This window comes from Chiloscyllium plagiosum, unplaced genomic scaffold (assembly GCF_037043375.1).
Source record: "Chiloscyllium plagiosum isolate Xiang-an unplaced genomic scaffold, Cpla_swu_hap1 HiC_scaffold_7, whole genome shotgun sequence".
NCBI lineage: Eukaryota > Metazoa > Chordata > Chondrichthyes > Orectolobiformes > Hemiscylliidae > Chiloscyllium > Chiloscyllium plagiosum.
Window position 1 is genome coordinate 115,702,037 of NW_028270145.1, and position 26,206 is coordinate 115,728,242.

Consider the following 26,206-nt stretch of genomic DNA (forward strand, 5'->3'; position numbering starts at 1 on the left):
TCCTGGAGCTGAGATGATTGAACTCCAACAACAATGACCATCTTCCTCTGTGCCATATATGACTCCAGTCAGAGTTTTTCCCCTGATACCCATTGATTCCAGTTTTGCTAGGGCTTTTTGGTGCCACACTCTGTCGAACACAGCCTTGACGTCAAGGGCTGTCACTCTTACCTCAGTATATAGAACATAGAACGTTACAACGCAATACAGCTCTTTGGCACCTGATGTTGCGCCGACGAATGAAATTAATCTGATGCTCATCTAACCCAAACCATTCCATTATTATCCATTTGTATGCCTAATGCCCATTTAAATGCCCTTAACGTTGGCAAGTCTACTACTGTTGCAGGCAGGCTGTTCCACACCCCTACTACTCTGACTAAAGAAACTACCCCTGATATCTGTCCTAAATCTATCACCCCCCAATTTAATGCTATGTCCCCTCGTGTTAGCCTTCACCATCCGATGAAAAAGGCTCTCACTGTCCACCCTATCTAACCCTCTGGTTATCTTGCACATCTCGGTTAAGTCACCTCTCACCCTTCTTCTGTCCAACGTCAATAGCTTCAGTTTCCTCAGCCTTTCCTCGTAAGATCTTCCCTCCATACCAGGCAACATCCTAGTAAATCTCCTCTAAACCTATTCCAAAGCTTCCACATCCTTCCTATGATGTGGTGACCAGAACTGTATGCAATACTCCAGGTGGCCTTACCAGTGTCCTGTACAGCTGAAGTGTGACATCGTGGCTCCAAAACTCAATCCTCCTATCAAAAAACGCCAGCACACCATACATCTTCTTAACAAACCTATCAACCTGGGTTGCAACTTCTAGGGATTTATGCACCTAGACATCAAGATCTCTCTGTTCATCTACACTGCCAAGAATTTTACTTAGATTAGATTACTTTACACTGTGGAAACAGGCCCTTCGGCCCAACAAGTCCACACCGACCCGCCGAAGCGCAACCCACCCATACCCCTACATTTACCCCTTACCTAACAATACGGACAATTTAGTGTGGCCAATTCACCTGACCTGCACATCTTTGGAGTGTGGGAGGAAACCGGAGCACCCGGAGGAAACCCACGCAGACACGGGGACAATGTGCAAACTCCACACAGTCAGTCACCTGAGGTGGGAATTGAACCCAAGTCTCTGGTGCTGTGAGGCAGCAGTGCTAACCACTGTGCCACCGTGCTTATTTTATTTCTTCCAAAGTGAATCACCTCACACTTTTCCACATTAAACTCCATCTGCTACTTCTTAGCCCAGCTCTGCATCTTATATGTCCCTCTGTAACCCACAACATCTTTCGGCACTACCTGCAACTCTGCCTACCTTAGTGTCATCCTCAAATTTACGAACCCATCCTTCTATGCTCACATCCAGATCATTTATAAAAATGACAAGCAGCAATGGTCCCAAAACAGATCCTTGTGGCACACTACTGGTTGCTGAGTGATACTGAGTTCCAGGGTGAACATTTCCCATCAACCACCACCCTCTTCTTTCAGCTCGCCAATTTCAATCAAATTTGCTAATTCACCTTCAATCCCAAAACTCCGTACTTATGCAATACCCTACCGTGTGTAACCTTCTCAAATGCCTCACTGAAGTCCATATACACCACATCAACTGCTTTACCCTCATCCACCTGTTTGGTCACCTTCTCGAAGAACTCAATAAGGTTTGTGAGGCAAAATCGTGTTGACTATCTCTAATCAAATTATTCATTTCCAGACGATTATAAATCCTATCTCTTATAACCTTTTCCAACACCCTACCCACAACTGAAGTGAGGCTCACTGACCTATAATTACCAGGGTTGTCTCGACTTTCCTTCTTAAACAAGGTAACAACATTTGCTATCCTCCAGTCTTCTGGCACTATTCCTGTCGACAATGATGACATAAAGGTCAAAGCCAAAGGCTCTGCAATCTCTTCCATAGCTTCCCAGAGATTCCAAGGATAAATCCCATTCGACCCAGGGGTCTTATCTATTTTCAGATGTTCCAAAATTGCTAAAACCTTCTCATTGTCAACTTGTAATTCAGGTCTTTTGTCCATGTTTGAACCAACGTTGTAATGAGGACAGGAGCTGAGTGGCCCTGGTAGAACCCACACTGGGCATCGCTGAGCCGGTGCTTCTCATTCCTGGTGAAGGGCTCACGCTGGAAATGTCAACTCTCCTGCTTCTTGGATGCTACCTGACCTGGTGTGCTTTTCCAGCACCACACTTTTCGACTCTAACTCTCCAGCATCTGCAGTCCTCACTTTCTTCAAGATGCTGCTTGATAGCACTGTTGATGACACCTTCCATCACTTTACCAGTGATCAAGAGTAGACTGAGAGGGCAGTAATTAGCCGGGTTGGATTTGTCCTGCTTTTTATGTGTAGGTCATACCTGGGCAATTTTCCACATCAGTAGATGCCAGTGTTGTAACTGTACTGGAAGAGCTTTGCTAAGAGAGCGACTAGTTCTGAGCACAAGCTTTCAGTACTATTGCTGGAAATTTGTCAGGACCCAGAGCCTTTGTTGTATCCAGTGTTTCCAACTGTTTCATAATATCACGTGGAGTGAATCAAGTTGGCTGAAAACTGGTATCTGTAATGCAGGGACCAGTGCATTTTGCACTTTTGGCTGAAGATTGCTGCAAAAGCAACAGCTTTATCTTTTGCACTGATGTGTTGGGCTGTTCCATCATTGAGGATAGGGATATTTGTGGAGCCGCCTCCTCCATTGAATTGTTTAATTATCCATCACCATGACTGGATGTGGCAGGACTGCAGAGTTCAGATTTGGTCCATTGGTTGTGGGATTGTTTAGCTCTGTCTATCCCTTGCTGTTTATGTTGTGTGGCATGCAAGTGGTCCTGTTTAGTAGCTTCCTCAGTTTGGCAACTTATCTTCAGGTATGCCTGGTGCTGCTCCTGGCATGCCCTCCTGCACTGTCCATTGAACCAGGGTTGATCCCCTGGCTTGATGGTAATGGTTGAGTGGGGGATATGCTGGTCCACGAAGTTCCAGATTGTGCTGGAGTACAATTCTGCTGCTGTTGATGGCCCACAGCACCTCATAGATGCCAGTCTTGAGTTGCTAGATTTGTTCAAAGTCTGTCCTTTTTAGCACGATGATAGTGCCACACAACCCGATGGAGGGTATTCTCAAAGTGAAGGTGGGACTTTGTCTCCACAAGGACTGTGTGGTGGTCACTCTAACCGATACTGTCATGGACAGATGCATCTGCAGCTGGCACCTTGGTAAGGATGAGGTCAAGTCTGTTTTTCCCCCTTGTTGGTTCCCTCACCACCTGCCGCAGACCCAGTCTAGCAGCTGTGGCCTTTAAGGACCTGACCAGCTCAACCAGTAGTGCTGCTGTATAGCCACTCTTGGTGGACATTGAAATCCCCCACCCAGATTACATTCTGTGCCCTTGCCATCCTCAGTGCTTCCTGTAAGTGTACCCATTCATCAGCTGAGGGAAGACCGTATGTGGTTATTGACAGGGGGTTTCCTTGCCAATGCTTAATCTGAAGACATGAGTCTTTATTGGTCTGAAGTCAATGTTGAGGACACCTGAAACAATGCCCTCCTGACTGTATACCACTGTTGGGACTGTCCTGCTAGATGAGACAGAGCATATCTAGTGATGGTAATGGTGGTGTCTGAGACGATGTCTGTAAGGTATGATTTCGTAAGTATGTCTGTGTCAGGCTGTTGCTTGACTCGTCTGTGAGACAGTTCTCCCAATTTTGGCACTAGCCCTCAGATATTAGTGAGATGGACTTTGCAGGCTTGACAGGACTGTTTCTGCTGTTGCCTTTTCCGGTCCCTAAGTGGATGCTCGGTGATCTGTACAGTTTCATTTCTTTGAGACTTTAAGCAATTGGAACAACTGACTGGCTTGCTTGGCCATTTCAAAGGACGGTTGAGAGTCAACCACATTGCTGTGGGCCTGGCCCCACATGTGAACTGGACCAAATGAGATTGGCAGATTTCCTTCCCTGAAGGGTATTAGTGAACCAGATGGGTTTTTCCAACAATGGTTTCATGGTCATTAATAGATTCTGAATTCCAGATTTTTTGAAAGAATTGAATTCAAATTCCACCATCAACCATGAGTCAACCCGTGTCCCAGAACATTATCTGAGTTTCTTGAGTAGTCTAATGATAAAACCACTGGGTCATCGCCTCCCCCTATTTATCTTTATCTACCCTGTCTTTCCCTGTTAGTGTCCTGAAGACCTCGATTAGATCAGCCTTTAATCTTCTGAGTTGTAGACAATTAAGGCCTAATTTGTATAGTCTGACTTCATATCTTAACCCCTGAAGTCCAGGTCCCTCCAAGGTCAAAATGTCCTTCCTAAGCTGTGATGCTTAAATATGCTCACAGTACTGTGTGAGGTCGAATGAGGGCTTTGCTTAACAGCAGCATAATGTTTGCACCCCAGTATTCCAATCCTTTAGATATGAAGTTCTGCATTCCATCAGTCCTTTGGACTATTTTCTGCACTTATGGCAGCATTTATACAGTTAATCGGAGGGCCCTGAAGAGTATTGCTGAATAAAGAGACCTAGAGGAGCAGGTGCAAAGTTTCTTGAAAATGGAGTCGCAGGTAGGCAGGATGGTGAAGCATGTGTTTGGTACACTTGCCTTCATTGGTCAGAACACTGAGTGTAGGAGTTGGGACATGATGTTGCCCCTTCATAGGACAGTGGTGAGGCCAGTGTTGGAATACTGTTTACAATTCCGGCCTACAGCAATTCTTTCTACAGGAAGGATGTGATCAAACTTGAGGGGGTGCAGGAAAGTTTTATAAGCATGTTGTCAAGATTAGAGTGTTTCTGTTATAGGTAGACGCTGAATGGGTTGGGATCTTTTTCCCTGCAGCTTCGGAGTCTGAGGGGTGACCTTATAGATGTTCATAAAACCAGGAGAAGCATGGATAGGGGGAATAGCTGAGATCTTTTTCCCAGAGTTGGTGGAGTCCAAAATTAGAGGGCATAGATTTAAGGTGAGAGGGGAAAGATTTATAAAGGATCTAAGGGGTACATTTTTCATGTAGAGCATGATATGTGTGTGGAATGAACTGCCAGAGGAGGTGGTGGAGGCTGGTACAGTTATAATATTTAAAAGGCATCAGATGAACAGGAAGGGTTTAGAGGGATATGTGCCAAAATCTGGCAGGTGGGACTAGTTTAGACTGGGATGTCTGGTCAGAGTGGATGCGTTAGACTGAAGGGTTGTTTGACTCTATGGCTGTTTGTGGCATTTTAAAGAGTTGTGTGCCTAAAACTCAAATCCCATTGGACATCCACTCTATTTAACTTTATGCCTTCTGAAAAAACATCCTGATCTATCGTTTCTCAGCCCGAAATAGATAACTTCAGTCTTGTTTATAATAAAATCCATCTGCCACACTTTTGTCCATTCACCTAGTCTATCAAAATCCTGCTGCAATTTTATGCTGTTATCAAAACTGTCTGTAACGCTGCCCAATTTTGAGTCATCAGCAAATTTGACTTTTAATGCCACTATCCAAGTCATTAAGGAATATTGTGAATAATTGAGGCCCCAATACAGATCTCTACTGGACATGAATCATGTCTTGCCAATATGAGTATTTACCCATTATTCCAATTCTCTGTTTCCTGCCACTCAACCATTTTCCTATCCATGTCAATAATTTGCCCTGAATTCAACAGGCTTCCACTTTAGTTCACAGTCTCCTGAGTTGGACTTTATCACAAGCCTTTTGGAAGTCCATATAAACAGCATTAATCAACTTGCCCCTGTTCACCACCCTTGTTGCCTTGTTAAAAAAAACTTCATGATGTTTTGTCAAGCATGACCTACCCTTTATGAATCCATGCTGCGTCTCCCTGATTAATAGAAATTTTCCAAGGTGATCAGTTACCTTATTCTTGATTATCGACCCCAACAATTTCCCCACCACATATGTCAGGCTAACTGGTCTGGAATTCCTGGTTTCCCTCTGTCATCCTTCTTAAAGAGTGGTGTGATATGAGCAAATTTTTAATCCAGAAATACCTGAATCCAGGGAACTCTGCCAGTGCCCTAACCATAATCTTTAAATGTGCTCCTTAACACCCGTGCACAGAAACTATCAGAACCTGGATACTTGTCACTTTTCAGTTCCATTAATTTCCTCATTATTCACGATTTACTTAAAGCTAATTTGTTCCTTAGACTTCATACATTTGTATGAAGAACTCTATTTTGGCTGAACATTCTATCCTGTCCTTCAGCATCTTTTTATTATTTCTCCCTCCTCAATATATTTTTTAATAATCCCGCCTTGTTCATTAAACTGACCCTGTTTGTTGGTCCTATTAATTTCTTCTCCTCACTTGTGACTTAGGTTTCCACCCCCCGCCACATTACTTTAAACCCTCCTGAGTGGCGTTAGCAAACTTCCAAAAAGGATTTGGTACCCCTCCAGTTTAGGTGCAACTCATCCTTTTTGACAGGGTCTCACCTACCCTAGAAGAGATCACAACAATCCAGATATCTGAATTCCTCCCTCCTGCAGTAGCTCTTTAGCCACATATTCAACTGTACTATCTTCCTATTTCTATCCTCACTGGATTCAAATCTGCAGCAGGTTTTTGGCGATGTTGTCTAGGCTGAAATGAGAAGCAAACAAGCACACAATAACATAGAGCACACTAATATTTTCACCCACACTCAAGACAAGTCACATCACCTTGTTGGAGAACCAACTCTGTAAGCTTCTCCCTGTCCACCTGCAAGTCCTCAGCTCGGTGATGCATGGAAATGATATCCCTCAAAGTGTTAAGTTAGAGATTCAGAGGAACCTGGTTTCGATATTTGCATTGTGACCAGCATGTCAACATGCCGTAGCATTGGTGAACCAAACTCCCAACCATTGGCATAGAGTTCCATAGCTCTGTTTGAAGTCTAATAACCCTGTAAAGAAAATCTGAATGGAATAGTCCAAAGGCAGACTCTTGTCTGAATATATTGTCTTTCTGTAATCTGCTTTAAACAACTGGTGCCAAATGTAGTGCTTTGCATTCCATTGGACTCTACCACATAAGTCAAGAGTGAGACCCTGAAACGTGGGCTGCACAGGTCTCTGTAGTTTTGCCCATGTCCCCTGGAGAATAGTTTGATTTCCACTCTGGTTTTGCTGCAGAGTGTGTACGTAGCACAGGGGACAGCCATAACACCAAATTAAACACCTCAACATAAGCGGGCGGCACGGTGGCACAGTGGTTAGCACTGCTGCCTCACAGCGCCAGAGACCCGGGTTCAATTCCCGCCTCAGGCGACTGACTGTGTGGAGTTTGCACGTTCTCCCCGTGTCTGCGTGGGTTTCCTCCGGGTGCTCCGGTTTCCTCCCACAGTCCAAAGATGTGCAGGGCCAGGTGAATTGGCCATACTAAATTGCCCGTAGTGTTAGGTAAGGGGTAAATGTAGGGTATGGGTGGGTTTCGCTTCGGCGGGTCGGTGTGGACTTGTTGGGCCGAAGGGCCTGTTTCCACACTGTAATCTAATCTAATAAGCTATTATCTTACGAGATGGAAGATTTCCATTGTGGATGTACACTTTTAACTGGCATTAATGCTATGATTGGAAATTACTTGTGCGAGTGGGATAGAAATAATCTTTTACACTTATGAATTTTTAAAATCCTGTTAAATTGTTCTTTGCTTTTCTCATTGAATTTCCATTATCACATGAAATGGATTATGAATTAAATGTCTGAAATTTATGTTGTGATATAGTTGGGAAATGGGTGAAGCTTTAAGCTGTTAGATTGTTTGATTGCTTTCACAAGTCTGTAGTTCTGACGAAGCTTGTGAAATGGTTAATGTAATGCTTGACTCTACAATTATTCTCAATATATGAAAATTATTATTAGGGTGTAAAATTAGTTCAGTTGTTTGCATATTTGTCCTTTTTAATTGAAATATACTAATTATGTGAAATTGAACTTACAGAAAAGTGATGAAACTAATGTAGCAGTCGATAAACTTCAACGTAAGGTTAAAATGATGGAAATACAACTCTCACAACTGGAGGATATACGTGATCAAGTGAGTACAAGAAGAAAAGGGCATGCTATGTATCTGTAGGGACTAATATCACGTAAATGAAAGCACTCATTCTCTCATAATAATTGAATAAGTATTAGGTTAATACTTTTTAACATTGTTCAAATGATTTTTCAGCAGTAAAGAACCACATTATCAGACACTGCATTGGCTAATCATCAATGTTTCTTTAATTTAAGCTGGCATTTTAACTAAGGCTAGGATTTTATGGTCGCACTGTTTTACAACATATTTTATATCCCTTCTTAGGAGTACACCTATAATGTTATGCTAACAGGGCTCAATTGAGCTATTAAAATTGCTTCTAAGATAGAATATTGTATAAAATGTCCCATTGTTATCTTGAAGTTTACTTTAAGTTTCCTTATCTCTCTATTTCCCATTACCAGATACTAAGGCTCCAAGCCTCCTTTCAAAAGGGCCCTGCTCATATCTGCCATTGTCCAAGTTTAATCAAACTATTGAGACATGAGTATTTTACTGGAGACTCAGAATTGGCCGAGATCAGACAAGATAATCGACTAGACTTTTTTTAATTGCTGGAAAGAAACGATTCTGCAAAGGCATAATGCCACACAATACTGGTGCTGGTGTGGATAGACTCTGCTGATATGTTGTTTGCATGACTTATGACTCCTTTGGAACTTCAGAAACCACACTGCAGTGGCGAATTCCTGCCCGCAGCTGGTGTCACCGTTTTTCATTAACTTAAGTTTCCGACTTGTTGGGTTTGAAGTTGAGGATGGTAAGTGGCTCAGTGGTTAGCACTGCAGCCTCCTAGTGCCAGGGCCCCAGGTTCACTTCCAACCTTGGGTAACTACAGAGGACTCATGTAGTGAGGCAATATGGGTAGAACTCAGGAATAGGAATGTTCAAATAACAATGCTGGGGCTATACTACAGGCCCCCCAACAGTCAGGGAATATGTAAACAGATGTTGGAAAGACGTAAAAACAAGCAAGGTTGTAGTGGTGGATGACTTTAACTTCCCCTATATTGACTGGGACTCACTTCATGCTAGGGGATTGAATGAGGCAGAATTTGCTAAGGACCATTCAAGAGGGTTTCTTGACACAGTATGTAAACAGTCCAGGACAAAAGTGAGGACTGCAGATGCTGGAAATCAGAGTCTAGATTAGAGTGGTGCTAGAAAAGCACAGCCAGTCAGCAGCACCCGAGGAGCAGGAAAATCGATGTTTTGGACAAAAGCCCTTCATCAGGACTTCAACAGTCCAAGTAGGGAAGGGGTTATACTGGACCTGGCTTTGGGAAATGAGCCTGGCCAGGTGTGTGAAGTCTCAATGGTGGAGCATTTCTGAAGTAGTGATCATAATACTGTGAGTTTTAAGGGGCCCATAGATAGGCATTATAGCAATCCTCGGGTGAAGGTGTTCAGTTGGAAGAAGGCGAACAATAACAATATTAGGCAGAATCTTGACTGGAGGCGACTGTTTGAGTGTACATTGGAAGTGCAGGAGTATTTCAGATGGCAGTTGGTAAGAGTTCAGCGGAGGCATGTTCCTGTGAGAATGAAGGATAGATGTGGCAAATTATGTGAACGTTGAATGACCAGGGACGTTATGACCTTGGTCGAAAGAAAAAGGAAGTATACATAAGATCTAGGAAGATGGGAACTGATGAAGCCCTTGAAATATACAAGGAAAGTAGGAAAGAACTTAAACAAGGAATTGGAAGGACTAAAAGGAGTCATGAACATAAAATTGTACAGCACAGGAATAGGCCTTTCGGCTCACGATGTTGTGCCAAACGTGATGCCAAATGAAACTAATCCATTCTGCCTGCTTTTGGCCTATATCCCTCCATTTCTTGCATATTAACATACTTATCTAAAAGTCCCTTAAATGCCCTTATCGCATCTGCCTCCACCACCACTCCTGGCTCCTGCCATTCTCCATGTAAAAGACTTGCCCTTCACATTTCCTTTGGACTTGCCCCCCTCACCTTAAATGCATGCCCCTTAGTATTAGTTATTTCAATTCTAAGAAAAGTAGTCTGACTGTCAACCCCAAATCTATGCATCTCATAATTTTGTAGACTGCTATCAGGTCTCCTCTCACCTTCTCTGCTCAAGAGAAAGCAACCCAAGTTTTTCTAGCCTCTCCTTATAGCTCATACCCTCTAATCCTGGCAGCATCCAGATAAACTATTCTGCACCCTCTCCAAAGCTTTCACATCCTTTCTGCAACCAGAATTGAACGCAATACTCGAAGTGTGGCCTAACCAAAGTCTTATAAATCTGCAACATGACATCCTGGCTCTTGTTCTCAATTCCCCGACCAATAAAGGTAAGCACACCATACAACTTCTTTATCACTCTATCTACTTGTGTAGCCACTTGAACCTCAAGGTCCTTCTGTACACCAGTGCTATTCAGAGTCCTGCCATTGACTGTATATTTTTCTTAATATTTGATCTCCCAAAGTGCAGCACTTCACACTTAGTGGAATTAAACTTCGCCCATATCTGCAACTGACCTGTATCCCGCTGTAACCTTTTGACAACCTTGTACACTTTCACAACTCCACCAATCTTTGTATCGTCTGCAAACTTACCAACCCACCCATTTACATTTTCATCTAAATTATTTACATATATCAAAAACAGCAAAGGTCCTAGTACAGATAACCATGCAACACCACTACACCACTAATCATGGACCTCCAGCCTTGAAAAACAACCTTCCACCTGAAGAAGGGCTAATGCCCGAAACGTCGATTCTCCTGTTCCCTAGATGCTGCCTGACCTGCTGCGCTTCTCCAGCAACACATTTCCATCTCTGATCTCCAGCATCTGCAGACCTCATTTTCCCTTCCACCACTATACTCTGTCTTCTAAGGGCAAGCCAATTCTGAATCCACACTATCATGTCACCATGGATCCCATGTATCTTAATCTTCTACATGAGCCTACCATGAAAGATCTTGTCGAAAGCTTTACTAAATTCCATGTAAATAACATCCATTGCTCTACGCTCATTGATCACCTTCGTCATAACCTTGAAAAATTCAATCAAGTTAGTAAGACGTGACCTGCCCTGCACAAAGCCATGCTGACTGTCCCTAACTAGGCTATGCTTTTCCAATGTGCATAAATCCCATCCCTAAGAATTCTGTTCAGTAGCTTCCCAACCACCGAGGTGAGACTCACCGTTCAGTAGTTTCCTGGACTATTCCCATTTCCTTTCTTGAACAGAGGAAGAACATGAGCTACTCGCTAGTCCTCCGGGACCTCTCCATTGCCTAGCGAGGATGCAAAGATCTTGGTCAAGGACTCAACAATCTTCTCTCTTGCCCATCTCAGAAACCTGGAGTAGGTACCATCGGGCCCCGGGGAATTATCCACCTTAATGCTTTTCAAGAGATTCAACACCAGTTCTTTTTGGATCTCAAAATGCCTTAGCATATTAGCATGTTCCACAAAAATCTTACTATGCTCCATATCCTCCTCCTGGTTGAATATCAATGCAAAATGCTCATTTAGGATTTCACCCACTTCCTTTGTTTCCAAGCACAAGTTTCCTCCTTTATCCTTGAGTGGTCCTACCTTCTCCTTAGTTATCCTCTTGTTTTTAAAGTCTATAGACTGCCTTGGGGATTCTCTTTAACCTTACTTGCCAAGGTCATTTCATGGCCACTTGTTGTTCTCCTGATTCCCTGCTTGAGTACTTTCCTGCTTATATTCCTCATGGGCCCTGTCCAATTTTAGCTTCCTAAACCTTACACATGCTGCTTCTTTCTTTTTGACTAAATTCACAACCTCCTTTGTTATTGAAAGATCCCTTACTATGCCATCCTTGTTCTTCCTCCTTACTGGAACATGTGTCATGAAAAGTCATTAGCAAACAGAAATAAGGACAATCCCAATACATATATAAAAGGCAAGAGGATAGCCAGGGAAAAGGTTGGTCCACTCAAGAACAAAGCAGAGAAGCTACGTGTGGAGCTAAAAGAGGTAGGTGAGGGCCTAAACTAATACTTTGTGTCCGTATTCACCAAAGAGAAGGAATTGGTGGAGAATGATCTTGGGAAAAGGACAGTGAAATTTCTAAGCCAACTGCTACTAAAAAGGAAGAGGTATTGTGCATCTTAAAAAGTATTAAGGTAGATAAGTCCTTAGGTTCTGAGGAGATCAATCTCAGAATATTGAGCGAGGCAAGAGAACAAATTGCTGGAGCATTGATAGCCACCTTTGTATCCTCTTTGGCCACAGGTAAGGCCCCAGAGGACTGGAGAATAGGCAATGTTGTACCATTGCCCAAGAAAGGTTGCAGGGATAAAGATTAAGGTGAAAAAATTAACAAGGGTAAGATCTATATGCATTTAGAAGCAAAGAGACCTATTAGCAACGGTAAGCATGGCCTAGTGCAGTGGAGGTTGTGCCCCACTAACTTCATCAAGTTTTTTGAGAAGTGACAAAGAAGATTGATGAGGGAAAAGTGGTTGATCTCGACATCGATTTCAGTAAAGCCTTTGACAACATCCCTCATGGCAGACTGGTACAAAAGGTGAAGTCTCATGGTATCAGGGGTGAGCTGCCAAGATGGATACAGAACTGGCTTAGTTTTAGGAAACAAAACATAGCAGTAGAAGAATGCTTTTCGCAATGGAGGGTTGTGACTAGTGGTGTTTCACAGGGACCAATGGTGGCATCTCTGCTGTTCATGGTTTACATAAATGATTTGGAAGCGAACTTGGTTGGTCAAATTAGTAAATTTGTGGACAATACTTAGAGCACTACAGCATAGTACAGGCTCTTCAGCCTTTGATGTCATGCTGACCTTTTATCCTACTCTAAAATCAGACTAACCTACGTATCCTTCATTGTACCCATAACTTCCATGTGCCTATCCAAGAGTCGCTTAAATGTCCCTAATGGATCTGACTCTACCATCACTGCTGGCAGTGCAATCCACACATCCACCACTCTGTGCAAGTAACCTACCTCTGACATTTCCCCTAAACATTCCTCCAATTACCTTAAAATTATGCCCCCTCGTGATAGACATTTCCACCAAGGGAAAAAGTCTCTGGCTATCCACTCTATCTATGCCTCTCACATCTTGTATACCTCTATCACATCACCTCTCATTCTCCTTCTCTCCAGTGAGAAAAGCCCGAGCTCCCTCAACCTTTCTTCATAAGACATGCCCTCCAGTCCGGGCAGTACCCTTCTCTAAAGCTTCCACATCCTTCCTATAATAAGATGACCAGAACGGAACACAATATTCCAAGTGAAGTATAACCAGGGCTCTATAAAGCTGCAGCATAACCTCTTGGTTCTTAAAGTCAATTCCCCTGCTAATGAAAGCCAACACACCATATGCGTTGTTAACAGCCCTATCAACTTGGGTGGAAACTTTGACATGGTCCGCAAATCTATAGACATGGACCGCAAGATCCCTCTGTTCCTCCACACTGCCAAGAATCCTGCCTTTAACCCTGTATTCTGTCTTTAAATTTGACCATCTAAAATGAATCACTTCACACTTTTCCAGGTTGAACTCCATCTACCACTTCTCAGCCCAGCTCTGGATCCTGTCAATGTCCCGTTGCAACCTACAACAGCTGTCCACATTATGCACAACTCCACCAACCTTCGTGTCATCGGCAAACTTACTAACCCATCCTTCCACTTCCTCATCCAAGCTATTAATAAAATCACAAAGAGCAGAAGTCCCAGAACCGTTCCCTGTGGAGCCTCACTGGTCACCGAGCTCCAGGCTGAGTACTTACAATATACCACCACCTTCTGACTTCTATGGGCCAACCAATTCTGTATCCACATAGCCAGATTTCCCTACATCCCATGCTTCCTTACTTTCTGAATGAGCTTACCATGGTGAACCTTATCAAATGTCTTGCTAAAATCCATATACACCATATCCACTGCTCAACTTCCATCAACATGTTTGTAACCTCCACTTCAGTAAGGTTTGTGAGGCATGACGTCTCCCTCACAAAACCATTCTGACTACCTCTAATCAAACTATAGTATTCCAACTAATCATAAATCCTGTCTGTCAGAATTTTCTCCATTATTTTGCCTACCACAGACGTGGGACTGACTGTTCTGTAATTCTCAGGATTATGCTGTCAGAGAATTGTCCAATTACAAATAGAGGCCACACACCGATCTTGTGTAATTGACGAATAATGGTTTATTTCTCATGATATAGTGGGAAAGAAAAATTGACAGGACAAATACAGAACGGACACTCTGCACAGTTAAGTCGAGGATTCTCTTCCCCGAGCTGCAGATACAGACAGTTTTTATAAAGTTACAGTGTGTAGTGTTAATTACAAGACAATATGAATTAAATTACATTCAATGGATAACAATCGGTTGTCTGGTATTAGCAATCAGGTAATAATTGTAACAGGAGGTTCTGTTCCTCTGTTAGAGCAGGTGCTAATGTCCAGTATCCTGGTTTCACTGGGTCTGCAGGGTGGTGTGCATTCTTGTCAGGTATCTGTCTGCCACTCAGTCTAGGTACGCTTTGTAAGGCTTCAATACCTGAGGAGACTGGGGATGCTATTGTGAGGTAGGAAGTCTGTTATCAGAACATATAAGGAGTGTCTTTTTTTTCCTTTTTATCGGTCTGGAAGCTGTCTTGTTCTGGTATTGTCTTGTTTTGCTGTTTAGCCCTGAGCTGGTAGTGGTCAAGTTGAGATACTATGGGTATGCTCTGTTTAGCTAAGAACAGACATAGTTTCTGTGAACAAGTAGTGGGCAGGCAATGGTTTATTTTTCTCTCACATAGTCCTGTTCCCTTTCTTGAACAAGGGAATAACATTTTCCACCCTCCAATCATCTGGAACTACTTCAGTGGACAGTGAGGATGCAAAGATTATCGGCAAAGGCGCAGCAATCTCTTCCCTCGCTTCTTGTAGTCACCTTGGGTATATCCTGTTTGGCCCATCTATTCTTTCAGGACATCCTCCTTCCTAACATCAACCTTTTGAGCATATCATTCTGTTTCACCATGTCCTTAGAAATGCCAAAGTCCCTCTCAGTAGTGAATACTGAAGCAAATATTCATTAAGGATCTCCTCGGACTCCAGGTGCAAGTTCCCTCCACTAGCCCTGATCGGCCCTACCCTAACTCTGACCATCCTCTTGTTCCTCACATAAGTGTAGAATGCCTGAGAGTTTTCCTTAATCCTACCCATTAAAGCTTTTTCATGCCCCTTTTTAGCTCTCCTCAGTCCATTCTTCAGTTCCTTCCTGGCTACCTTGTAACCCTCTAGAGCCCTGTCTGATCCTTGCCTCCTCAATCTTAAGTAAGCTTCCTCCTTCCTCATGGTTAGATGTTCCGCATCCCTTGTCACCCAAGGTTCTTTCACCCTACCATCCCTTCTTTGTCTCAGTGGGACAATCTGTTCAGAACTATCAACAAGTGCTCCCTAAACAACCTCCACATTTCTGTCGTGCATTTCCCTGAGAATATCTGTTCCCAATCTAGGCGCCCCAGTTCCTGCTGAATAGCATTGTAATTCCCCCTCCCCCAATTAAACACTTTCCCATACCATCTATTCCTATCCCTCTCCATGAGTATAATAAAGGTCATGGAGTTGTGATCACTATCACCGAAATGCTCTCCCACTGAGAGATCTGACACCCAGCCTGGTTAGTTGGCAAGCACCAAATTCAATATGGCCTCCCCCCTAGTCAGCCTATGTACGTATGAGTCAGGAAGCCTTCCTGGACATATCTGACAAAAACTGCTCCATCCAGGCTTTTTAACCTGAGGAAGATCCAATCAATATTAGGAAAGTTAAAGTCACCCATAACAACAACCGTGTTGGTGAAGTTGCAGGTAATGAGGAGGGTTGTCAGAGAATGCAGCAGATTTATAGATCAATTGGAGAGATTTGCAGAAAAATGGCAGATAGAGCTTAACCCAGGCAAATGTGAGGTGGTGCATTTTGGAAGTTCAAGTACAAAGAGAAATTATACAGTGAATGGTAGAATCCTTAGAATTATTGGTATGCACAGAGATCTGGATATACGGTCCACACATCACTGAAGATGCCAGTGCAGATAGATAAGGTAGTGAAAAAAGGCCTATGGCATGTTTGCCTTCATTGGCAGGGACATTGAGTAAAGTTAAAGTTCTGGTCATCACACTACCAGAAGGATGTGGATGCTTTGGAGAGGATACAGAAAAGGGTGTTGCCTGGTATGGGGGATGTTAACTATGAAGAAAGGTTGGATAGACTGGGTTTGTTTTCACGCAGGAGGTTGAGGGGTGACCTGTTAGATGTTTGTAAAATTGTGAATTGGCATGGATAGGGGAGAAAATATGAGGCTTTTTCCCAGAATGGAGGGGTCAACTACTAGGGGCACAAGTTCAAGGTGCATAGCAGGAGTAAGTTTAAAAGAGATGTGTGAGGCAGGTTTTTCACACAAAGAGTGATGAATGCCTGGAACACACAGCCAGCAGAGGTGGTAGAAGCAGACATAGTAGCAGCATTCAAGAAGTCCTGGACAAATTCATGAATAGAAAGGGAATAGAGGGATACAGATCCTGTAAGTGAAGACGAGTTTTATTATGGAAGGGCAAAATGTGTTGGTGCAGATTTGGAGGGCCGAAGGGCCTGTTCCTGTGCTGTATTGTTCTTTGTTCTTGTTCTTTGTTCTTGTTCTTTGACTTCCACCTAGAAATTAAAGTCATGGGAACATTTATCCATCACCCTCATGAAAGTACCAGGGGTATTACAGAGCCCAGACAGCATTCTTGTGTATTCATAAAGACACCTGCTGCCTATTTGGAATGATGTCCTTTCAGTGTCTTGTTTGACAATGTCATAACTGTCGGCTAATTCGAGACTGCAGAATATTTTACAGCTTTGAGAACATTGTAATTCTGCCTCAATCCAAAGTAGAGTGGAAATGTCCTCATGAGTCTTTGTATTAAGTGTTCAGTAATTGATAAAGATCCCAAAGTTTTCCATCTTTCTTCCACCCGAGGACTATGGAGATATGACGATTTACAGATTACAGCTGACTCCAATGACTCCTGCAGTATTTTTCCAGGCTTTCTCTCAGTCATGTGATAGGATCTGGCAATAGGGAATCTTTACTAGATGGTAATCTTTACTCACAATGCAGTGGCTTACAGGTGATAAACTTAATGTCATTATCTTTACTGAAAGTTGTCCTGTACTGGATGTTCACCCAAGCAAAACAAAAGTCCAGATTCTTCTAAACTGAAAGCTGGCTATTCCATGTTTACTTTCTGCAATTGTAAAACTCTCACAATACAAGCGAATTCTCATTGTCATTCCAGGAGCTTCTGCGCAAATACCTGAGCTTCCAATGATACCTGAGATGCTTCATCTTTTCATGTAGACATTGCCTGTTTCAATTCCTCCAACATTCACTTCATCTCAAACAGGAGCCTTTTAACCTCACTTGAAGCCTGTGCAATGAAATCCTGACATCTACCTCATGATATGTAGTGTCAGACTTGAACATATTCCATCTGCCACTTCGTTGCCCACTCTAGCCTGCCCAAGTGATTCTCCCCACTTCCTCAACACTGCGTGACCCTCCACCTATTTTGTGTGACATCTGTAAAATTAACAACAAAGTCCTCAGTTTTTTTCACTTGGATCATTAATGCCCATAACACAATAGGCTGTACCTTATTGCGCAGCACTTTGTCAAAGGCCTTTTGGAAATCCAAATTGATCACATCTACCGGCTGTCCTTTGTCGTACTTGTTCCTTACCTCTTCAAAGAGTGCTAACAGATTTGTCAGCCTTGCTGTGCTGACTCAGCCCTATTTCACCAGGCACTTCCAAATGTTCCACAACCTCTTCCTTAATGGAATCTAAAATCACTGGGGTCAGGCTAACCAGCCCATAATTTCCTGTCTTCCACTTCCCTCCCTCCCTTATGTTATTTTGGTCATTTTCCAGTCCTCTAGACCCTCCCTGACTCAAAGAGTCATAGAGATGTACAGCACAGAAACAGACCCTTCAGTCCAACCTGTCCATGCCAACCAGATATCCTAAATTAATCTAGTCCCATTTGCCAGCACTTAGAACTTAAAAATGTGTTGCTGGACAAGCGCAGCAGGTCAGGCAGCATCAAAGGAACAGGAGAATCGACGTTTCGGGCATAAGCCCTTCTTCAGGAATGAGGATGGTGTGCCAAGCAGGCTAAGATAAAAGGTAGGGAGGAGGGACTTGGGGGAGGGGCGTTGGGAATACAATAGGTGGAAGGAGGTTAAGGTGAGGGTGATAGGCCGGAGAGGGGGTGGGGGCGGAGAGGTAGGGAAGAAGATTGCAGGTCAAGAAGGCGGTGCTGAGTCTGAGGGTTGGGACTGAGAAAAGGTAGGGGGAGGGGAAATGAGAAAGCTGGAGAAATCTGCATTCATCCCTTGTGGTTGGAGGGTTCCTAGGCGGAAGATGAGGGGTTCTTCCCCCAGGCGTCATGTTGCCATGGTCTGGCGATGGAGGAGGCCAAGGACCTCCAAGTCCTTAGCGGAGCGGGAGGGGGAATTAAAGTGTTCAGCCACGGGGCGGTTGGGTTGGTTGGTGCGGGTGTGCCAGAGGTGTTCTCTGAAACGTTCCGCAAGTAGGTGGCCTGTCTCCCCAATGTATAGGAGGCCACATCGGGTGCAGCGGATGCAGTAAATGATGTGTGTGGAGGTGCAGGTGAATTTCTGACGGATATGGAAGGATCCCTTGGGGCCTTGGAGGGAAGTGAGGGGGGAGGTGTGGGCGCAAGTTTTACATTTCTTGCGGTTGCAGGGGAAGGTGCTGAGAGTGGAGGTTGGGTTGGTGGGTGGTGTGGATCTGACGAGGGAGTGGCGGAGGGAGTGGTCTTTCCGGAACGCTGATAGGGGTGGGGAGGGAAATATATCCTTGGTGGTGGGTCCGTTTGGAGGTGGCGGAAATGGCGAAGGATGATCCGATGTATCTGGAGGTTGGTGGGGTGGTAGGTGAGGACGAGTGGGGTTCTGTCCTGGTGGCGATTGGAGGGGTGGGGTTCAAGGGTGGAGGAGCGGGAAGTGGAGGAGATGCGGTGGCGAGCATCGTCAACCACGTCTGAGGGGAAATTGTGGTCTTTGAAGAAGGAGGCCATCTGGGTTGTTCAGTATTGGAATTGGTCCTCCTGGGAGCAGATGCGGCGGAGGTGAAGGAATTGGGAATATGGGATAGCGTTTTTACAGGGGACAGGGTGGGAGGAGGTGTAGTCTTGGTAGCTGTGGGAGTCGGTCGGTTTATAGTAAATGTCTGTGTTGAGTCAGTCGTCCGAGATAGAAATGGAGAGGTCTAGGAAGGGGAGGGAGGAGTCTGAGACGGTCCAGGTAAATTTGAGGTCGGGGTGGAAGGTGTTAGTAAAGTAAAGTGGATGAACTGTTTCACATCATTTTTTTGTCCAGTGTGTGCAGGAGGGCTTCCTGATACAGGCCAACAAGGGGCGAAGCCACATTAGATTTGGTACTGGGTAATGAGCCTGGCCAGGTGTTAGACTTGGAAGTAGGTAAGCACTTTGGGTGATAACGATCACAATTCTGTTATGTTTACTTTAATTATAGAAAGGGATAGTTGTATACCACTGGGCAAGAGTTACAGCTGGGGGAAAGGCAATTATGATGCGATTAGGCAAGATTTAGGAAGCATAAGATTGGGAAGGAAACTGCAGGGGATGGGCACATTAGAAATGTGGAGCTTATTCAAGGAAAAGCTTTTGTGTGTCCTGGATAAGTATGTACCTGTCAAGCAGGGAGGAATCTGTAGAGCGCGGGAGCCGTGGTTTACGAAGGAAGTGGAATCTCTGGTCAAGAGGAAGAAGAAGGCTTATGTTAGGATGAGATGTGAAGAAGGCTTATGTTAGGATGAGATGTGAAGGCTCAGTTAGGGCGCTTGAGGGTTACAAGGTAGCCAGGAAAGACCTAAAGAGAGAGCTCAGAAGAGCCAAGAGGAGACATGAGAAGTTGTTGGTAGATAGGATCAGGGTGAACCCTAAGGCTTTCTATAGGTATTTAAAGAATAAAAGAATGACGAGAGTAAGATTAGGGCCAATCAAGGATAGTAGTGGGAAGTTGTGTGTGGAGTCAGAGGAGATAGGGGAAGCACTAAATGAACATTGTTCGACAGTATTCACTCTAGAAAACGACAGTGTTGCCGAGGAGAATACTGAGATACAGGCTACTTGACTATGTGGGATTGAGGTTCACAAGGGAGAGGTATTAGAGATCCTGCAGAGTGTGAAAATAGATAAGTCCCCTGGGCCGGATGGGATTTATCCTAGGATCCTCTGGGAAGCCAGGGAGGAGATTGCCGAGCCTTTGGCATTGATCTTTAAATCCTCATTGTGTACAGGAATAGTGCCAGAAGACTGGAGGATAGCAAATGTGGTTCCCCTGTTTAAGAAGGGGAGTAGCGACAACCCTGTTAATTATAGACCAGTGAGCCTTACTTCAGCTGTTGGTAAAGTGTTGGAAAAGGTTAGAAGAGAGAGGATTTATAATCATCTAGAAAAGAATAATTTGATTAGGGATAGTCAGCACGGTTTTGTGAAGGGTAGGTTGTGCCTCACAAACCTTAGAGTTCTTTGAGAAGGTGACCAAACAGGTAGATGAGAGTAAACCGGTTGCTGCAGAGCTGGGCTAAGAGATGGCAAATGGAGTTCAATGCGGACAAGTGAGGTGATTCACTTTAGTTGGAGTAACCGGAATGCAAAGTACTGGGCTAATGGTAAGATTCTTGGTAGTGTAGATGAGCAGAGAGATCTCAGTGTCCAGGTACACAGATCCTTGAAAGGTGACACCCAGGTTGACAGGGTTGTTAAGAAGGCACACAGTGTTTTAGCTTTTATTAATAGAGGGATCGAGTTCTGGAACCATGAGGTTATGCTACAGCTGTACAAAACTCTGGTGCGGCCACACTTGGAGTATTATGTACAGTTCTGGTCACCGCATTATAAGAAGGATGTGGAAGCTTTGGAAAGGGTGCAAAGGAGATTTACTAGGATGTTGCCTGGTATGGAGGGAAGGTCTTATGAGGAAAGGCTGAGGACTTGAGGCTGTTTTCGTTGGAGAGAAGAAGGTTGAGAGGTGACTTAATAGAAACATACAAGATAATCAGAGGGTTAGATAGTGTGGAGAGGGAGAGCCTTTTTCCAAGTATGGTGACAGCGAGCACAAAGGGGCATAGCTTTAAGTTGAGGGATGATAGATATAGGACAGATGTCAGAGGTGGGTTCTTTACTCAGAGAGTAGTAGGAGCGAAGAATGCACTGCCTGCAACAGTAGTAGACTCAGCCACTTTAAGGGCATTTAAGTTGTCATTGGGCAAGCATATGGACGTACATGGAATAGTGTAGGTTAGATGGGCTTCAGATTGGTTTGACAGGTTGGTGCAACATTGAGGGCCGATTGGCCTGTACTGCACCGTAATGTTCTATGTTCTATGTATTGACATCCATTCTAACTAGTCATCACCAATACACTGCAAGGTAAGACCCTTAGTGATGCGAAATGGGACTGCACTTTCAAATAATTGTAATTTATTACGTTGCTCCCCATAATATATTTTTAGGTTCTTTCCAGTGTGAAAATGAAGTGCAAATTTTCATGTATACGTGAGCTATTGTTTGCATCTGCCTTTCTGGGGCCCAAATGTTTCATTATGGTTAGATTAGATTACTTACAGTGTGGAACAGGCTCTTCGGCCTAACAAGTCCACCCCGACCCTCCGAAGAGCAACCCACCCAGACCCATTCCCGTACATTTATCCCTTCACCTAACACTACGGGCAATTTAGCATCTTTCGACTGTGGGAGGAAACCGGAGCACCTGGAGGAAACCCATGCAGACACGGGGAGAATGTGCAAACTCCACACAGACAGTTGCCTGAGGCAGGAATTGAACCCGGGTCCCCTGGCGTTGTGAGGCAGCAGTGCTAACCACTATGCCACCATGCCGCACATCATTTTCTCAATATATTCAAAGAAACTCTGGTTTTTGCTTTGATTCTCCTTGTAGTAATTCAGACATCGATGGGATGGTAAATAGTGAGGAAGATAGCCTTAGATTTCAGGAGGATATTTCAGATGGACTAGTCAGATGGGCTATTCAGAGGCAGATTTAATTCAATCTCAATAAATACCAGGTGATGCACTTTGGCAAAAAGCAAAGCAAAGGACTACATGATGAGCAGGATCCTGGAAAGCAATGGGGATTATAAGGACTCTGGTTTGCATATTCACCAGTTCTTTAAGGTATCAGGACAGTTAAGTATGGTTAAGTAGGCATATAGTATATGTGGAGAAAGTGAGGACTGCAGATGCTGGGGATCAGAGCTTAAAAATGCGTTGCTGGAAAAGCGCAGCAGGTCAGGCAGCATCAAAGGAGAAGGAGAATCGAAGTTTTGGGCATAAGCCCTTCTTCAGGAATGAGGAGGGTGTGCCAAGCAGGCTAAGATAAAAAGTAGGGAGGAGGGACTTGGGGAGGGGCATTGGGAATGTGATAGGTGGAAGGAGGTTAAGGTGAGGGTGATAGGCCGGAGAGGGAGTGGGGGTGGAGAGGTCGGGAAGAAGATTGCAGGTCAAGAAAGCGGTGCTGAGTCTGAGGGTTTGGACTGAGAAAAGGTGGGGGGAGGGGAAATGAGGAAGCTTGAGAAATCTGTATTCATCCCATGTGGTTGGAGGGTTCATACGCGGAAGATGAGTCGCTCTTCCCCCAGGCGTCGTGTTGCCATGGTCTGGCGATGGAGGAGGCCAATAACCTGCATGTCCTTGGCGGAGTGGGAGGGGGAAATAAAGTGTTCAGCCATGGGGCGGTTGGGTTGGTTGGTGCGGGTGTCCCAGAGGTGTTCTCTGAAACGTTTCGCAAGTAGGCGGCCTGTCTCCCCAATGTATAGGAGGCCACATCGGATGCAGCGGATGCAGTAAATGATGTGTGTGGAGGTGCAGGTGAATTTCTGATGGATATTGAAGGATCCCTTGGGGCCTTGGAGGGAAGTGAGGGGGGAGGTGTGGGCGCAAGTTTTGCATTTTTTGCGGTTGCAGGGGCTTCCCGCTCCTCCGCCCTTGAACCCCACCCCTCCAATCGCCACCAGGACAGAACCTCACTCGTCCTCACCTACCACCCCACCAACCTCCAGATACATCGGATCATTCTTCGTCATTTCCGCCACCTCCAAACGGACCCCACCACCAAGGATATATTTCCCTCCCCACCCCTATCAGCGTTCTAGAAAGACCACTCCCTCAGTGACTCCCTTGTCAGATCCACACCCCCCACCAACCCTACATCCACTCCCAGCACCTTCCCCTGCAACCGCAAAAAATGCAAAACTTGCGCCCACACCTCCCCCCTCACTTCCTTCCAAGGCCCCAAGGGATCCTTCAATATCCATCAGAAATTCACCTGCACCTCCACACACATCATTTACTGCATCCACTGCACCCGATGTGGCCTCCTATACATTGGGGGGATAGGCCGCCTACTTGCGGAATGTTTCAGAGAACACCTCTGGGACACCTGCACCAACCAGCCCAACTGCCCCGTGGCTGAACACTTTAATTCCCCCTCCCACTCCGCCAAGGGCATGCAGGTCCTTGGCCTCCTCCATCGCCAGACCATGGCAACACGACGCCTGGAGGAAGAGCGACTCATCTTCCGCCTAGGAACCCTCCAACCACAAGGGATGAATACAGATTTCTCCAGCTTCCTCATTTCCCCTCCCCCCACCTTTTCTCAGTCCCAACCCTCAGACTCAGCACCGCCTTCTTGACCTGCAATCTTCTTCCTGACTTCTCCACCCCCACCCCATCTCCAGCCTATCACCCTTACCTTAACCTCCTTCCACCTATCGCATTCCCAAAGCTCCTCCCCCAAGTCCCTCCTCCCTACCTTTTATCTTAGCCTGCCTGGCACACCCTCCTCATTCCTGAAGAAGGGCTTATGCCCAAAACGTCGATTCTCCTTCTCCTTTGATGCTGCCTGATCTGCTGCGCTTTTCCAGCAATGCATTTTTAAGCATATGTATCTGTGCCTTTATTAGCCAAGGCATAGAGTTCAAGAGCAGGGTGGTTGTGCTGGGACCATTAGAAATCCTGGATTAGGTCATAGATAGAGTATTGTGTACCATTCTGGAATTTACACTATTGAAGGGATGGGATAGTGTTGGAGAGCGTGCAAAGAGGATTTACCAGATTGTTGCCTAGACTGGAGAGGTTCACTTACAAAGAGAGATTGGACAGACTGGGATTGTTTTTCCTTAGAGCAAAGGAGATCGGGAGGGGATATGACTGAGATGTATAACATTGAGGGGTACTGATAGGGTAGGCAGGAAGAAAGTTTTCCCTTGGTGACCATATGGCATAGACTTAAGGTAAGGAGCAGACAGCTTTGAGAGGATGTGAGGAAAACATTTTCATTCGGTGGTGGGAATCTGGAACTCTCTGCTTATATCAGAGCGGTAGAGTCAAAAACTCTCAACACATTGAAGAAGGATTTTGATATAGGCTTGCAATGCCAAGGCATACAAGGATATGGTCCAGGTGCTGGAAAATGGGATTAGAGTAATTAGATGGTTGTTTTTGAACAACACGATGCAATGGGCCCAAGTCTATTTTCTGTACTGTGAATCTCTAAAACTCTATTACAGTATAATACAATCTCAGGAGAGAAATCCAAGTTATTAACAAGAAGAATAAAGCCATAAGATACCATGTTTAAAACAGAAGGATATTTAGTGCTGAATAATAAACAGAGCAAATACTCCAACATCAAAAATTAACATGGGTTAAACATTTAAGAGGCAAATTGTGATTGCAAATCAAATGGCAGATAGCACTCAGACACTTCTTACGAGCAGTGCCTCATCAGTCACAGAGTTATTACATTGCAGAAGAGAGCATACTACTTATTCTTGCCTGTTCTGATTAGTGGTTTCATGAACTGCTACTCCTCAGCTTGGATTGCACTGTGTAATTTTATATCTTTGGAAAAGGAATTGTTTTTTATCTGAAGACTTGGTTTCCAAATCTCCGTTTGTTTCTTATCCTTAGAGCTGAGAGAGTCAGTTTCCTTTCTAAGTCTGTTCTGTATTCCTTTTCATTTCAGTTTCAGCTTTAGTTAAGGTGTACCTCAAAATGTAGAAATTAAATTAAAATACACATGTATTCTCTTAGTAAGTTTTTTTTTCTTTAATTTGCATGTTAACAGTAAATGTTGAAGGGGCAGAATACAGGAAAGTCTGCGAGCCAGACATCTTATATAGGGAAGATTTGTGTTTTGTATTATATGCTGGGACAGTGTCCCCTTTAAGAGCTGAGTCACATAACCACTGGTGAGTGATCAGCCAGGTTTGCAGGTATGCCTTGTACTTTTACAGAGTGCACAGCAACTGAATAAAACTCCCTGTTGGATTGCGGTAAATGACAATTTTGTATGTTCTTTTATTCTACTGGAGCCTAATAGTTGCCCAGTATAGAATAACTGGTGGCAAGGAAACGACAGAAGAAAAGAAATCAGATTTCCTTTCACTCATCGGTGCACTTGAAATTTGACCAACGGGAGAGATGGGGACAAGGACGACAGATTCCTTCATTCCCAAACGAAACAAGAAAATTCGAACTTTGAATTGAAAGAAATTCGGAGGGCCCAGACAGCAAAACTTACCATGTGTGAGGTCTCAGGCATGGATGTAGGGAAAGGAGGAAACGTCCCTTATTCACAGTTTGAAATAAATGAAAAGTGTTGAGTTTGGTTTAAGGGGTGAACCTAAGGACATAGTACTGAATTGAAGAAGACTTTGAATGTGAATAGAACTTGGTCGCGCACGCCAAATTAAAAACCAGATGGTGAGCCAATTTCGTACCATTAGACCCTTTGAAGAAGAATTAGAAGGCTGAAAGGTTCAGTCATTATATTTTGGCAAATGAATGATGAAACAAGAATGAATTGCTAGTACTTGTGTTCCTCATACTATGGGCAGTGAAGCTTTTCATGAAGCTTAAGCTTTAAGCCTTGTCCAACCAGACAAACCTGGAAACAAAACAAGCCAAAAGTTAATTGGTACTTTGGAGGACCATTTTGCCCCAGTGCTCCTGCTAA

At 44.3% G+C, this 26,206-nt stretch overlaps 1 protein-coding gene across 1 annotated transcript in view; it reads left to right on the top strand.

Annotated features, from left to right (window-relative positions):
* Positions 1-26,206, top strand: part of LOC122552049 (desmin-like) — a 159,422-nt gene that overhangs the window by 36,655 nt on the left and 96,561 nt on the right. The window contains exon 3 of the mRNA XM_087988631.1: positions 7,991-8,086. Coding sequence (XP_087844757.1) covers positions 7,991-8,086 — 96 coding nt within the window. The remainder of the gene's footprint in view (positions 1-7,990; positions 8,087-26,206) is intronic.